The sequence below is a fragment of the Adiantum capillus-veneris genome, chromosome 13, assembly GCF_014529385.1.
Source record: "Adiantum capillus-veneris isolate H3 chromosome 13, ASM1452938v2, whole genome shotgun sequence".
NCBI classification, from domain to species: domain Eukaryota; kingdom Viridiplantae; phylum Streptophyta; class Polypodiopsida; order Polypodiales; family Pteridaceae; genus Adiantum; species Adiantum capillus-veneris.
The window spans coordinates 108,538,901-108,555,932 of NC_140943.1; the positions used below are offsets into that span (position 1 = coordinate 108,538,901).

General features: G+C 41.6%; 1 protein-coding gene across 1 annotated transcript; it reads left to right on the top strand.

Moving 5' to 3' along the window:
- The first annotated feature begins 392 nt into the window (after positions 1 to 392).
- Positions 393 to 5,033, top strand: LOC147444616 (uncharacterized). The gene has a single exon (XM_086527167.1). The coding sequence runs from the start codon at positions 994 to 996 to the stop codon at positions 4,792 to 4,794; it is 3,801 nt and encodes a 1,266-aa protein (XP_086383293.1). The 5' UTR covers positions 393 to 993; the 3' UTR covers positions 4,795 to 5,033.
- Positions 5,034 to 17,032: the final 11,999 nt, after the last annotated feature.

Below are 17,032 nucleotides of genomic sequence, written 5' to 3' on the forward strand. Positions count from 1 at the left end.
TTTCTTGTGCTGACCCTGATCTCCATCATGTTGTCGATCATGTGTTGCCATGTCCACACTTATGTTGCTGTGATTTCGACTCTGCTTCTTGTTGATCTTAGTCGGCTGCTACTTGCGGTTTCACCTCGCAGCCTTTTTGCTGCTACTTTTTAGGAACGCTTTAAAACTTCTACCTAAAAAACTACAATGTTGAAAACGGTTTCCGCTCAGCATTGCCATAAGCAATTTTTTTACTAAGGACCATGTGGAACACTTTTTGCTCAGCATTCACAAAAACGGCTCTATAAGATCATGTTAAAGAAAGGTTGACATCATTAACTTGCCACATGGCACTAATCAATAAGCTTTATTAAGGGTTCACAATTGCTCCCAAGAGCTCCATGCTTTACTAAGGCCCTAATGTAGGTCAAAAAACCTGAGGAGTTAGATTATCAATGGCATTGTGACCACCATATGTAAGAAGAAAGAGAGCGACCTTCATCAAAAGAAAGAGAGTTGTACAAGTATTATTTTACTTTGGGCTTGGAGCACTTAAGGAAGTAGGCATGAGGGACACTTTTGCAATGTGTGGCAGTACATAAGGCCGTGCCTTTTTCTTCTGGCTCTAGCCTATTGGGCTTTTGCATGCAGGCTTTTTGTGTTTCCTCTGCATGCATATGCAAGCTAGCTCTTTGTTTTTGTATACCTTTGAACTGTAGGTTGAAAGCTTTTTGGGTAATAAAGCCTGGCCCTTTCAAACCTTGGCCTTTGTCCAACAATTACCAATAACCCACCCATATCTAGAACATCAAGGAAGGAGAGAGAGAGAGAGAGAGAGAGAGAGACTCTCTCTTTCTCTCTATCAAATTCTCTCATGTGATCATCTTGCTCTAGTAGCCTTGAGAACATCAAGTGTTGCTAGTGAGTGCTCTTGTACTGGCTTTAATTAGCTCACTTGCACATATGTGGGTTTCTCTGTGGAAGCTCACCTGCCTCTTAGGCCATGCATGATATATGGACATTGATAAGACCCTCCATGATCTCACAGCTGATCAGACCCAATATGCCTCCAATCCTTCCACAACCTCTGTGATTCATCCGCGTCTTCCGCGCACAGCAGTTCCGCAGCTCAACCATGCCGGCAATGCTGGGCTACTATTCAATCAAGCAGGCGATCACTCCGTGCCTCTCCGCCCCTTGTCAACTCTCAGTGTAAGATTTGCAGCAGAAAATGAGCACCTTGAGCTTCCACCTATCGCCTCCGATGCCACCCCGCCGTCATCGAAATTGCCCTTTAGCCATGGCTCCTCTGGCTCTAGCTCAATCTCCTCCTCCTCTGTGCACCCCAGCTTGTATACATCTACCATAACCACATACAATTCCTCATCAACTGGCTCCTCTTCACCCCCTCCACCTCACCTCTCCTCTGGCATTTCCACCACACCCGAGCCTGCCTCTCCCCCCGAATCTGCATTTGTCTCTGCATCCACGTCTCCCTTCACTCCGGCGCTTGCCAGTTTAGAGCTTCCGCCAGAAGTCGATCTCGACCAAGCAGCTCTACCACAGGTTATCCCATCTCCAAAACACCATCCAGCTCCTCCTCCGCCGCAATCCGGAACTACCCCAGAAGTCGCCGCCGCACATGCAACTCTCAGTACCGTTGATGACAAATTCTTGGAGTTGCAATTCGTGAAGCCAGATGGCTACCCACGCAGCCAGCAGCCCATCACTGTGCTTAGCGTTGAGCAAGCTACATCCTCGACACAGTCCGACTTGGAGCTGCATAGCAAGCCGCTTGCAAGAGCACACTTTGAGCGAGCCCCGCCCACGCCGATCATCAGTACATCCCCCTCTACCTCTTTTCGCCCGCGGACATGCGATGTATACATCGGCATACATGGATACACATCATCTCTATCAAGGTTTTCTAAATGGCTTCGTGCAGAGCTGGAATTCCAGGGCATTGCATGCTTTCTGGCCGATCGTGCTCGCTACAGCGACCCGCGAGTCCACGACATAGCACGGCGCATTATGCATTCATGCACATTCGGGGTGATCGTCGTCAACAAGAAGACCTTCAAGAACATGTATAGTGTGGAAGAGCTGCAGATATTTCTGGAGAGGAAGAATTTGGTGCCATTGTTCTTTGATTTGGCCCCTACAGATTGCATGGCTAGGGACATTGTGGAGAGGAGAGGCGAGGTTTGGGAGAAGGAGGGAGGCGATTTGTGGCGCACATACGGCGGCAAAGAGAGAGAATGGAGGGAAGCAATAGATGGCCTCTCTAGGATTGAGGAATGGAAGCTAGAGGCTTTCAATGGCAATTGGAGGGATTGTATCCTCAGAGCAGTTAGCTTACTTGGTACAAGAATAGGTAGAAGAAGTGTAGCAGAGAGGGAGAGAGCAAGAAAACAGAGAGTAGAGAGAGAGGAATTCCCTTTCCCCAGGAATGCCCATTTTGTCGGCCGCGAAAAGGAGATTCGTGCGGTTGAGAGGTTTCTCTTTGGCAATGCCAATGAATTGACGCAGAACCTGGTGCAACAGCCGGATGCATCAAAAATACTGGATAACGGCGGGCAAAAAAGCAGTAGGCAATCTAAGCAGGGCTTTAGGGTGAACCGGAGACAGATAATCAGCCAGTCAGAGCGATGGTTGAGGCCTCGCACAGGTGCTGGGAACCAGACGTCGGAGAGTTTCGAAAGCAGGCGGCGAAGTGATGCGGACATGTGGCATAGCAGATGTATGATGGAGGGGACTTCAGAGAGTACTGGGGAGTATGTGGGGAGAAGGAAAAGTGACTCAGATAGATGGCAAAGCTTTGTAGCAGCAGGAGGGCTTGATATTGGTTTCTCAAGAAAAAACACTTTTGAAACATGGTTTGCATCTAAGGGCGACGGGGCTGATTACACTTCTTCAGCAAAGAGGGCAACAGCTATTAGCAAGGTCCCTGAGATCAAAGAAGTGCCTGATGATTATGAGCTCAATAATGGCATGAGCAGACAGAAATCCAGGCATTCTAGCAGAGACAATAAAAACAGGAACCTCACAAGCAACAATGCCAGGCGCAGAAAGACGCAAGGCTCAAGAAGCAAATCGGAGTCGGCGGTCAGCAGCTCAAGCATGCAAGAGGAGGAGGGGACACTAAGCAAATCCATAAACTCTGCAAGCATAAGTGTGTGTGTATGTGGGGGAGCTGGAATGGGCAAAACAGAGCTAGCATTGGAATTTTCATATAGATATAGCCAAAGATACCGCACCGTCCTGTGGATTGGCGGTGAGGCACGGTATCTACGACAGAACTACCTAAACCTATCAGTGTTACTCGGTCTGGACGTCGGAACGGAGAGCCAAGTAGGGCCAGAGCGGGGCCGCACTCGCACATTTGAAGAGCAGGAGCGTGAAGCTTTGCATAGGGTGCGAAGAGAGCTTGAAAGAGATGTCCCCTACTTGCTCGTGATCGACAATCTGGAGAGCGAACGCGATTGGTGGGACAGAAAAGAGGTGGTCGAACTCTTGCCAAGACCAGGCAGTGGTGGTGCAACACATGTGATTGTCACGACGCGCCTGCATAAAATGGCTAGCATGCCCAATGCAGTCAAGCTTCTCTACTTGTCAAGTGCCGAGGCATTGTCGCTGATGCGCGGAAAGCGCGAGCTCTCTGTGCAAGAGCTAGATGCTCTAAAAGAGATGGAGGAACGGCTAGATCGGTCCACATTCGGATTGGCGCTTGTGGGCAAGCTGCTTGCAGAGGTACCAGGTATGATGCCTAGTGTTCTGCTAGAGAAGGTGAACAAAGGCTTCCCAGATAGCTGGGCATCAATACCCAGAGAGGATACATCTCTTAAGAACAACACCTTCTTACTCAAGCTTTTGGGTGTATGTTTTTCCTTCCTAGAGCAGCTAGGTGGACCGCGAAAGCTGGCGATCCGCATGGCATGCATCGGCGGATGGTGTGCTCCCTTTCCGATACCTGTCTCACTTCTAGGTGCAGCTGCTATCGACCTTCCCGAGCATTCAACCTCCTTGGTTGCCCGTGTCTTCCGAGACTCTGTACTCTTTTGTGGCACCACGCAAACCAAGCGTGCAGAGTCCGAAGCCGGATCGCTCCTCGTCCGGCTTGGCATTGCAAGAAGCTGTACCAAGCAGGGGTGGATCTTCTTTGATGAGATACTCCAACTCTATGCAAGAAAACGGGGCGGCCCACCAGCTGCTCGAGCTATGGTGCAAGGGATCAAGAAAAGAGGGGTAATCTCGCAGCATTCGGAGCATTTCTGGGCTGCATGCTTCCTAGTCTTCGGGTTCGCAAACGACCCTGTGATAGTCGATTTGAGGGCCGTGGAGCTGCTGTCTTTCATCAAGAAGGGTGCTCTTCAATTGGCATTCCGCGCATTCACGACGTTTTCGCGGTGCCGAGCTGCGCTTGAGCTTCTAAGGTTGTGCACCAACATGCTAGAAGACGTGGAGAAGTCATTTGTGTCGCAGACGCAGGACTGGTGGGGGCGATCTTTATGCTGGAGAGCAAGCAGCACCCACAACTACATGATACAGCAGGCGGCGAGCGGGATGCGCAGGCCGGCAGGTACGCTTGGCAATGAGGTAGATGAGTATGTGTGGGAGGAAGCCACATTGTTGAAGGCATTACTGCTGGAGACGCGAGCGAAGCTGTTGCTCAAGGGGGGGCAATTTGATGCAGGGGAGGAGATTTGCAGGACTTGCATCAGCATCAGGGTTGTGATGCTTGGAGAGAATCATCCTGATACTATCTCTGCTCAAGACACCCTTGCCAAATTGGTAAGAGCTAGGAGTAACATTTGATTCTCACACATCAACCAAGAAGGCCATTAATGCTCTGCAACGTTCTTAATGCTGCCCAAAGGCAGAAATTGTGAATGTAATAACTCTCTGTGTATATTAGGTGGGAGAGGGAGGGAGGGAGGGACGGGCGCTTATTATACCCTCTGACCATGTAAACCATTAGAATGAGGATGTGGGTCAAGTCAGGACGATTCTTATTTTGACTATAACACTTACGATTCTTTAGCATCATTTGATTCCTTAGTATCAATTGTATATTGTAATTTTCATTTCCAATATATTATTATTTGGGTATTTATATGCTTAATTTTTGCAATCATAATTTGGAATATCAAATTGAAGCCTATTTGCAAAAGCAATTCATTTTGTCATGTGTGCTACGACACAACGACTGAACAAATCGACACTATGCTTGAAAGATCGAGTCCCAATCACCACACGCTGTGCAAATATTGAAATATTGTGGCACATCTCTCTCTCTCTCTCTCTCTCTCTCTCTCTCTCTCTCAATTGCACAACACATTGTATATACTTAATTAATTTTTATGATTCCTGACCTTTGGGCATGTGTGTCAAGGATTTTAACTTACATTCTAATAAGCACGTTTAGTTAATATCTAATTGCTCTTAATCCTTCTTTGATCCTCAAAGGTTTCATGCACCATGCGCCACTAACTTCCCAAGTTTCCAAGGATCTTATTGCTATAAAGTGCCAAGTGTCTATTGAGATTACTGTGTAAGGAGACTAATGTGGGTAGTTAAAACCTAGGGATTTTGTTTAAAGGAAGCCATCCTAGCCATTGAAGTTGCCGCAAATCAAGGATGACTCCTCATCTAATTTTGCAGCTCTGGCCCTCAAGGAATAGTAGGATACAAGGGCAGTGTCACCTATTGAGAGGCCAAAATTAGTAATAAGTTCCCTTTTCAAAAAAATTACTTCTATTTTTATCCCACACATCTTGTCACGTTCGAAGCTCTTTTTTGAAGTGTTTATGAGCTTTTCTAACTTCTCTGTCTTCCAGCTTATACAATGACACTTAACATTATCCCAATTTGATTTGCATCTTATATTCGGCAGGAGGATTGCTTTATATGTGTCCACGCATGCCATATGCTCTTAACTAGGTCCGGGCCTTTGTCTTTAATGGGGAGGGAACTGGCAAAAATTTTCAATACAAGGAGGTCTTTCCAATAAGGGACTTGGACAAATGAGAATTGCTTGATTACACTGTGTATTAATTGTGGAGATATGTGTGGTGGGAGCGATGCATGCAAAGAAGGAGAACACAGCAAGAGATTTGGGTGGGTCATAGTGTGAGTTATTCCTCTTAGAGTCCTTATTTACTTAGACAAGGAAGAATGTAATTGGGTATGGTTGTCCAGCAAGTCATTGGCCTTTACCCCAACAACCTCTTACTTACCAACAAATGTGGCATAAGAGGAGTAAAACAAAAAACTATGTACAAAACCTTGTACAATTGTGAACCATGATAGTGGCTTCACCCCACACCCATCAACTCTATGCAATGTGCAAACCTCTCCCAAGCTAAGCTCTTACTGTAGGGTTTTCATCTGTATGGACTTTGACTGGCAAGCTCAATTCGTTTATCTCTTAATAAATCCCATATGAAGATCTTGCCTCTATGTGTTTCGTTTTGTATAGAAACACGGGATTCTTGCCAAAGCAATGGCACTCTGACTCTCACAATGCAACTTTGAAACCTAGTGGCCCTTCTCTAGATCTCACACTAAACGTGCCAGGCACCATAAGGCTTCCTTGATAGCCTTTGACGCTACAACATGCGCAGCCCCTGGAGTGAAAAAGGACATGTAATCTTGAAGACATGATGTCCAAGAGATAGCTCCTCCATCAAATATGAATATGTAGCCAAATGTAGACCTCCTATTGTCTACATTTCTTGTATAACCTACATCTTTTTATCCAACGATAGATGCACTCTCTAAAAAGTGTAAGAACTTACCTACCATACCTTTCAAGTACCTGAGGGTATACTTTGTTGCATCCCAATGTCCAGAGTTATCCATATAACGACTCACCATTCAACCTGTAAATGCAATGCTTGGCCTCGTAAGCCACCACCACATACATGAGACTACCCACTGCTAAGGAATACAAAATCTTAGTCATCTTGGCCTTCTCATCATCAGACTTGGGAGAATCATTCTTGCTAAATTTCAAATATGATGGCATGGGGTACTCATTGTTCCCCCCCCCCCCCCCCCGCGCGCGCATATTGAAATGTTGAAAACTAGCTTCTCACAAATCCTTCATGGCCAAATCTTGAATCAACATTTGCTTCAAGTTTGCAATCTTGTGAGTGTTCTTTCCAACGATTAGAATGTTCTTGACACATAACACAAGAAGAATAAGTGATCCACCATTAAGCTTCTTTGTGTATAAGCAGTGATCCTTGTGACTCCATTTTTATCCACGAGATTGTATGAAAGTATCCAATTTTTGATACCATTGCATGGAACCTTGCCTTAAGCCATAAAGTACTTTCCTGATTCTACACAGAAGCTCTTCTCTACTTCGCTTAACAAACCCTTCAGGCTGCTACATGTACATATCTTCCCTCGTGATTTTCGTGAAGGAATTCCATCTTCGCGTCCATTAGACTAGCTCCAAGTCCTCTATAGCTACTAGTCAAAGCACCATATGCAAAGTAGTCATCTTCACCATACGTGAGAAAATTTTGTTCAAATGGGCACCTTTTTGTTGCTTAAACCTTTAGCTACGACTCTAGCCTTATACTTAGGCTTTGGATCTCTTGATGTATATTTATATTTGTAAACCCATTTGCAAAGCAATGTTGCCTTTCCTTGAGGAAATTTGACCAATTCCCAAGTCTTTTTATTGATAATCAAACCTTATTCTGATTGCATCGCTTGCTCCCACTTGTCCTTATCATCCATTTGCATGGATTCTTGGTGGAAACAAGACGGTTCTCCACACTGAATCAGCATAAACTATTTTAAACCTAGTTAAAAACACTCTGGCAAATTTAAGGCTCAAATAAAGTGTCTCAATCCTTGGCTGCTACTCTCTGCTCTCTCCTAGAGTGTTGTTAGTGAAACTCTCCTCACTAGAATTCTGAGTTTTGACCAAATATGAGACAAATGTAACTCTTCTATACTCTACCTCTTTGGTAGGCTTCTTATGCATCTTCCACTCATTAAATATGACATCTAGACTTTTAATGATCTTATGAGATTCCAGGTGCCAAAGACGATAACAAAACTCTCCATTTTCACTATAACCATAACCAATGAAGATACATTTGTGCTACTTTGGTTCAAGCTTTTATCTAAGATTCTCTCCATCTGCACCATAACCAATGAAGATACTTTTGTGTGACTTTGGGTCAAGCTTCTGTCTAAGCTCTTTTGGCACATGTGCATATGCCTTGCAACCAAAGACAACTAGAATGAGGTACACGCATGTGAAGGGGATGAGCAATGGGCATGAAAGCATGCACATTAATTATGCAACATGCTCAAACAGAGAGAATTTCCTCAAGCTTCCCAAGTCTTATTGTCTCGTTGACTAAGGAAGACTTCATGCTTGACAAGTGTCCCTAAGTGGTAGAATGGATTAAAATATTGAGGGAACTAGGCATTAGAGCAAAATCCAATGGCATAGTTAGTGTTAAGGTCATCAGTAAACTAGGGGTTATTGGGAAAACGAGAGTGTTGCATGTGATGCAGCTCCATGTTGATGATCATGCCGTCACCATTAGAGCTTCATCTTCCCTTTGTTCACCAAAATTATTCTCCCGCCATGTTAAGCATATCTCTCCTTCATTGTAATCCTTTGCTAGCTATAAGCAAGGATAATCCTACTAGAAATGAGTTGTGTAGTGCATAGTGCTGAGAGAGAGAGAGAGAGAGAGAGAGAGAGAGAGAGAGAGAGAGAGAGAGAGAGAGGGAGGAGAAGGAAGGAAGGAAGGAGATGTTGCTATAGCTATAGAAAGAGATCTAAAAAGGGATAGGGAAGGATTATCCTAGCTATAAGCAAGGATAATACTACTAGAAATGAGTTGCATAGTGCATAGTTTTTCAAGATGTGCATGGGGGCGGATGTTGGAATTAGGGTTGCAAGAAAACACGCGCAGCTTGGAGACGACAAAGGAAGCTCAAGGAACACAACAGAGAGTGTATTACTTAGTGTGCAATGGAAACATAGATAGTCCTAGAATGATGGGCGTATATACAATGCACGTGAGAAAAAACCTCCTAGTGAGAGAGAAAATGCCATGGTGGTCCTAAGTGTGTTCACACACGTGACACATCACTAACACATGTATATGGTAACAAATCCCCCCTAGAGTGATGTGGAGAACGAGAGCTGGCACATGAATAAAGGGAAGTGCCATGCCCTGAGGACATGATCAGTCCACAAAGGGGAGTAAGCCCAAACCGAAAAGATCTGCAAGGTTGTCCTGTCTCACATAAGCCAAGCTGATCTCCCTTGCTGAGAGCCTCTCCCTGACATAGTGGTAATGCACCTCAATGTGCTTTGTGCAAGCATGAAAAATTGGGTTCCTCGCAACTGCCAATGCGCTCTGACTGTCAGTGTAGATAGTGTTGGTAGTGTCTTGTCCAACACCCAAATCATCCATAAGGCGTCTGAGCCAGACACACTTAATCGTAGCTGTGAAGTCTGCCATGTACTCAGCCTCACAACTAGAAGTGTCCACAGTAGGTTGCTTCTTGCTCAACCATGATATACATGAACTGCCAAGCATGAAACAAAAACCAGTAGTGGACACTCCCCTGTCAAAACAACCATCCCAATTTGAGTCCGAAAAGGTATGTAAGTCTGGCGGCAATGATCCCCCCTTGGGATAAAACAAGGCAAGATGTAAAGTTCCACTCAAGTAGTGGAAAATCCTCTTGACAGCCTGTCAATGCTTAGACCCTGGGCTATGCATAAATCTGTTGACCTGTGAGACTGCAAACTGGATATCTGGCCTCGTGCTGCATACATAAATGAGGCATCCAATAGCAGTTTGGTAAAGAGTGACATTTGGAGGATCACCAGCATCATGAAGACTCAATTTCAAACCTGTTTCCATGTGAGTGGCAATAGGTTTGCAATCCTCAAGTCCAAACTTACACAGCAATGTCTCTGTGTAACTTTTTTGACACAAGGCAATACTACCATCACACTCCTATGCCCAAGTAATGATGCAACATCCCCAAATCTTTCATCTTGAAAGTAGCATTCAAATCAGCCTTAAATTTAGAAATATGTGCCTCATTGGGACCAGCAATCAGCAATCACATCCACATAAATTTAGAAATATGTGCCTCATTGGGACTAGCGATCAGCAAATCATCCACATAAAGAACAACAATGAGAAGTACATCACCCTCACGCTTGACATACAATGTGCTTTTTGTTGGACTATTAACGAAAGCCTCGTTTTACCAAATGAGTGTGAGCCTTCTCATACTAAGCACGAGGAGATTGCTTCAACCCGTACAAAGCTTTGTTACATTTGCACACCTTATCCTCTTGTCCTTTCTTTACAAATTAACAAGGTTGTGTCACATAAACTTCCTCAAATATGTCACCATTCAAGAAAGTAGTAACAATGTCTGACTGATGTACATCCCAACCAAAATGAGCTGCCACTGCACATAGAAAATGAATAGTAGTCATACGACAAGTGGGAGAAAAAGTTTCTTCATAATCTATGCCTTTCTACTGTGCATAGCCTTTTGCAACAAGTCGGGCCTTATGCGATCAACCTCACCATCCGGCTTGCGTTTCAACTTGTAAACCCACTTTGTACCAATGGCCTTTTTGCCAGGAGGCAAATCACATAAAGTCCATGTGTCATTTTCTATAAGTGCATCATATTCTAATTGCATGGCAACCATCCAATTTTTTGAATTTTGTGCTTCATCAAAAGGTAGAGGTTCCTCTATATCACATAAGCTAGACACAGCCAAAGCATAACAATCTAATGCATAAGAGACATGGAAAGAACATGAACAAGTACGACTAGAAAAAGGTGCATCCAATTTACTGTCACGCAAAGTGTGCACCAGCCATTTTGGCATACCTCAAGCCTGCTCATTTTCAACCCTTTCCTCATCAAGTACATCATGTACATCTGCATCAGTAAAAGGCTGATCTGTAACATTATTCAGAAACCCCATAGGATATACATTTTTCTCATTTGAATTTACATTCAAACTTCCACCACTGAAACGAGGCAATAAATTCTCATAAATGTCGTGTGAGTTTACATTACTATATGTAGTACATGACAGTAAAGGCTAAACAGAATCTTCCACAAACACAAGATCATGTGAGACCAAAATACGCTTTGTTTGTGGATGGTACGACTTGTAACCTTTGCTTCAGCACTATAACCAACAAAAATACATTTGACAGCCTTATCATCCAAATTTTTTCACTGCGATTGTGGCACTAAACCATAAGCCAAACAACCAAAAACACGCATGTGCTCAATAGATGGCTTTCTATCATGCCATGCTTCATATGGAGTCATAGCTGCAACGCTTTCGTAGAGGACACCTGTTGAGTACATAAGTGGCACACATGACAACCTCGAGACAAAATGAATGTGGTAAAGCTTGACTCTTGACCATACATCATGCCATTTTTATAAGAGACCTATTTTTCCTCTCAGCAACACCATTTTGCTAAGGCGTATATGGCACTATACATTGGTGTTTTATCCCACGACTAGCCAAAAATGCATTAAATTCATGAGACACATACTCCCCCCCTCGATCGGAATGAGGATGCCCATAGTACATTTCGAGACATTTTTAGCCATAGCTAGAAATTATTTGAAGCACATAAATACTTCGGACTTTGCTTTAAGTGGAAATACCCATGCATGCTTCAAGTAATCATCAATGAAAATCACGAAGTAAAGGTAATTGCCCAAGGACGAAGTTTGCATGGGCCCACAAACACTACTATGCACAAGCTGCAACCTACATGTGGCCCTAACTGAACCATCCTTTGGAAACTTTGTACGCTGCATCTTACCCAAAATACAGCCTTCACAAACGTGTTTGACAGGTGCTTCAAGAGGCGGCAAAGAAGCAAGCATATCAGATTTTTGCAAACGTAGCAAACTGGCAAAATTCAGATGACCAAAACGCGCATGCCAAAGTTTTGCATCTGAAATAGCCTTTGAATCCTCAATTGCATTTGTAAAATTCTACCCACACTTGTCATACATAGTGAGCTTTTATAGCCCATAGCATAAAATGCTAGATGCAACAATTTCATCACCGAAACGGAGATCGTGTACTATACATCTGTCATCCACAAATTTGACTACAAGACCCAGTCTAGCAAGTGCAAATACAGACAAAATATTCTTCTTGATCCCAGGTACATAAAGTGCATCAACAAGTGTGAAAGAATTTCCATTTGTAGCAGTAAGCATAATCTTTCCAACTCCCTGAACCGGATAAGAGGCATTGTTGGCACAAGTGACTGAATTCCCATGAGGGACAATCTGCAGCAACTGACATGCATGCATCATGGATAGCAGGATTATAGGTACACTACACTAAAATCCCATTCTGTATCAATATCAACATCACAATCTCCTTTCACAAAAGACTCAACAATAGCTGCATTTGTAGTGGAACCACCCTCTTTCTTAGCCTCTTTGGCCTTTAATTCAGGACATTGATTGATCAAGTGATCATTAGCTTTACAATAATGGCAATGTATCTTCTTTTTGCTCTTATCACCAGAATTTTCATACAAATTGCTGCCAATAGAAGCATTAGAAACATGTGATTTTCCACTCACAGAAGAACCATGAGAAGTGGCTGCATTACTGTTACCACCTTTTCTTTGAGCAACAATAAAGTCCTGTTCAAGTGCATGTTGTCTAGTCCTTTTTTTTTTTTGGAAAGCGACTCTTGCAACAGCAATGTGCATAATGTATCAAGCTTGAGAGCTTCAGGATTTCCTTGGGTCATAAGTCTCCAAGTACTAGCAAAAGTCTGGTAAGAATCTAGCAAGGCATAAAAAACAGTACCTATGGTTGTTAAAACAGTAAGGCATCTTACTCAAGCAGGGCGGACACTACCGTTTTTTATGGGATGCTAATGACTTAATAGAAATCTTGGGATTTTGAAGGTAAGTATATGGCTGTTACTTTCAACTTTGGCATAACTACCGAGCTATGGCTCGTGACATGAGGTTCCACTTGGTAAAGATGGAGTTTTCGATACTCTATTGATTGGTCATACTGTCATTAACTGGTTGTAATAAGGGAGATATTCATTACCCTCATCTAGTACCTTTGGTTAATGAACAAATGATTAGGCATCTTATACAGTTAAAGTCGTTCTTGACCTTCCTTTGCTTAAAAGGATGCCAATGATACTTTGAGATTACTACTTCTGAAGGTAAGTATATGGTTACTACTGCAAGCTTAAGCATAGCTACCACGGTACGGTTAAACAAATAAACCTCACAATGGTTTATTTTCCTAAAGAAAAACTCTTGATATTTGGGTTCTTGTTGGGCTTCACAGCTCTGAGTAAAAGGTAGAATGTAACACTCATTTTGGAAGTAATAAGTAAAGACTGCTAACTTACAAGTTCTAATAAATAACCTAGCTTGTCTAAAGTAATTAAAATCTGTAAGATGGACATCGATAACAGCTGATAGGGTCCATTGATACCTGTAAAAAACATCCAAGGCTAATTGAATTGTTGTCTTGTTTGGATTGATGCAGGTAAGGACTCTATCTTATCGTGGAGGGTTTTCTTTTCTTTGGCAAGCTACCCTACTTTAATGAAGCACTCACTGATGACTGGGGAAGTTCCTTTACTACTTGCTTACTGAAAGAGGATCTCTTTCCTACAATCATTGTACCTAAATAATTCTAATACTGAGTTATTTTTGTACTTATCTGTTCATTGTTTCCTGGCCAACTGTCTTTTGAATGTAAAAATTCAATTATGTCTTATTAGTTAAGATTTAAACAGCTACACACACACACACACACACACACACACACACACACACACACACACACACACACACACACAAAGATATACACACCTCGCAGGCTATTTAAAGAGCTACATTAATAGTCTTGCTATACAATATCATCAATATTACCCTTTCTTATTGTGCAACAGTATGTGATTGACTAATTAAGAGTAGCACTTCAATGCTAAGTACCATATCATAACTAAACGATAGTACTGCCGTATAGTTTCCTGAGAATCCGTTCATCCCTAATTAGTTGAACACTACCATAAACCTAAAAAAAAACACTTGGCAAAGGTGTGTGCAAGCACACAGTCTCGAAATCGGCAACCTTCATACTCTCTTGGAAGAAAACCCAATGGAATCTATAGCACTGGATCCGTCCTCCTCATCTTCTCAGGTGTACAAAGTTGAGATTTTTTGCATTATTTTTTTTGAGAATATTTAAATAACTAACTTGAATGTACGTCTGTCATTTAATAACACTCTTGATGCATTAATAAAATAACAGTTTCTAGCTACTATCATATGTTTGTGTCAAAATAGCTACAATCATACACTAACTTCGACATACGACTTATCTGCTAGCGTTGAAATGGTATTTATTAGAGATAACTATTCAATTTTAGATTACAAGAGCTGATAATTTTTTTAAAAAAAGTTATGCACTTGCTTTATAAGATTTTTTACTTAAACAAATTGTTACATTTTTTCACAAAATTTTGATTTGTTACACAACGATAATGTTTTTTCAAGAAAATTAGATTTTATCTATCTTTTTAGCCTGTAACATTATTGGCTATACAAAGACTTTAAATAGACTACATACTTTCATTAGTATAGCAAATTTTTTAAAAGATGGTTTATAACCATGTTTGCTATAGACAAAGTATAAGTAAAGTAGGCAAATAAAGCTTAATTTTTTTAAGGTGGTACTCAGAATCACGAGTACCTCTATCACCTATCATTTGGCTATTCATTGTGGCTGACAATAAGCCATTATAAACCTTTTTTCAATAAACAATATAAGATAGAGTTTATTTCTACTCTTAGACTTAGTTTAAATAGACAAAGTCTGGTTACATAGCTTTAGAGTTCATATAACTCTTTCCAATCATTGGCTCATCTGATTATAGACAAGAAATTACTATCTTCTTTGAACATGTTTGAATGCATGGATAAGAGGGACATGGATAACAACTGCCAGGTCCGTCATATACCTGCATTTCATGCCTAAACAAAAATGCTAACGATTTTTTTGTTTGCATGATGGGTGCAGGTAAGGATTTTGGCTTCTTTTATCGTTGAATTCACATGTTGTTCGAACAATATTTTTGGCAGGAATAATTCTGCTACTGCTGCTGCTTCATTTTTTATTTCTTAGATGTAATAAAACATCAAAACTCCATTTCAAGAATACATAAATTTTTTGGTAAAAATTATGTATGTAATCACTTCTATTAATCTTTGTCACGACTCTTTTTGAATATACTATTCAAATTGTGAATAAAGTATATAGTTCAATACTCCAACACACACACATAGGCACAAGGGCATAATATTGATTTGTCAATTTACATCCAGGAGTATGGCAAAGATACATAAAAATTAGACTTTTAGGTGTTAACCTAATTATCTAATTGGGATACATACACATATTTATAATATCCTTGGATTAACTGTTTAAAGGATGTATGTATTACCTCTATAATTTTTCATTCACTTTTTGTCAGGTTTTTCAACCCTACAAATACCTTGCCCGAATGCGGATTCTTAACTCCCCAAAGAATATAGAAGCTATCAATAAAAAATTAAGAATGGCCCGTGCCAAATTGTACAAACATACTCTTAAACACCCCTTGAAGTTTCTTGCCAACAGATACAGACCTTTTCTAGCTAGAGCTACCAAAAAAAGTTAAAATTTTGGTTGTAAACCTCTTTGTAACTGTCCTTTTACTTCCCTCTAATGTAAGATGATTTATCTATTTTTCAGACCGATTCTTTGGCCCTTGGGTTGGAATTCCCTGTCGAGCTTGCTTTTTCTAAAGCAAGTATTTATGTTCTACGGTGTATTGAAGATGCAACTGCATCTAAACTTATTGTTGGTTCAACAAATGTAGAGAATTATCCTCATGGTTCTTAACTACAACTTCTTTTATTCAATGATTGGATCAAACTCCTAGCAGCTCTGGTTAAAAACAAGAAGGAAGGACTTAAACGTTTAGAAGAGGAATTAAAACAACTTCCACTGCTTCAGAAATTACACATACAGTCACTTGCTACCTTTTCCTCCTCTGGTGCAGAGTTAACCAGCTTTCTTAAGAAGTTATGCGGACTCAACCCAGCTTTTATTACTACACCGACTGCTCCAACAGTCAATGTTACAAGTAGTATCTTTAGTCGCAATCCGACAGTACTGGAAGCTGTTAAGAATTTTCAACATGACTTATGCTCACTTAGTGAAACCACTCTTTTAGAAATGGTTCCTAAAGTGTCAAAATGCTTCCCATTTCTTCCTTCTAAACAAGTAGAGGTTGAAGGTGCAAGTGTGGACAATCAAGTTTGGACCCTTCTTAACAAAGGCTTTCTGGCGCCTACCTCACTTGAATCTTGAATTTTCTTAGCCAATTTACCTGCTGCCTGCATGGATGAATGTAGGGTTCATATTCTTAAAGGCACCCAATTTTCGGATAAAGGTGAGTAAATCAATGCTCCCTTTACCATGAACTTTCTGGATCCTGCAAAATGCCGTACTAATACTGGGATTTATCGGCCCACAAAAGGTATTATGGATTTCTCCAAGCCAAATGAAGACTACTATTCAGATTCTATTTGGAACATTTACAGGTCTTATATCAAATGTGCCTGTAAGTTTCTTGACAACAAAGCAGCTTGCGAATCAAGCATCATTTGGTTTGACCATGTAGTTTGGTACATTCTTAATCACCTGGAATTACTATTCCCAGACAAAGCTGCAGAATTTCACCTATCATTATAGGTTCATGGATGGGTAGACAAGATCGTAACTTGGTCTTAGCTCAAATCACTTTCATTCACTTCCGCAACATGATGCTTGAAGTTCTCAAAGAACTTAAAGAAGATGAACCTGGAACTTTCTGACGTCCTATGGAAACTTCAAAGGAGTAAAGACTCTTCTCAGTTTGCTGAAACCTAATACAAAAGAAGAGTCTATCCCTTCCCTAA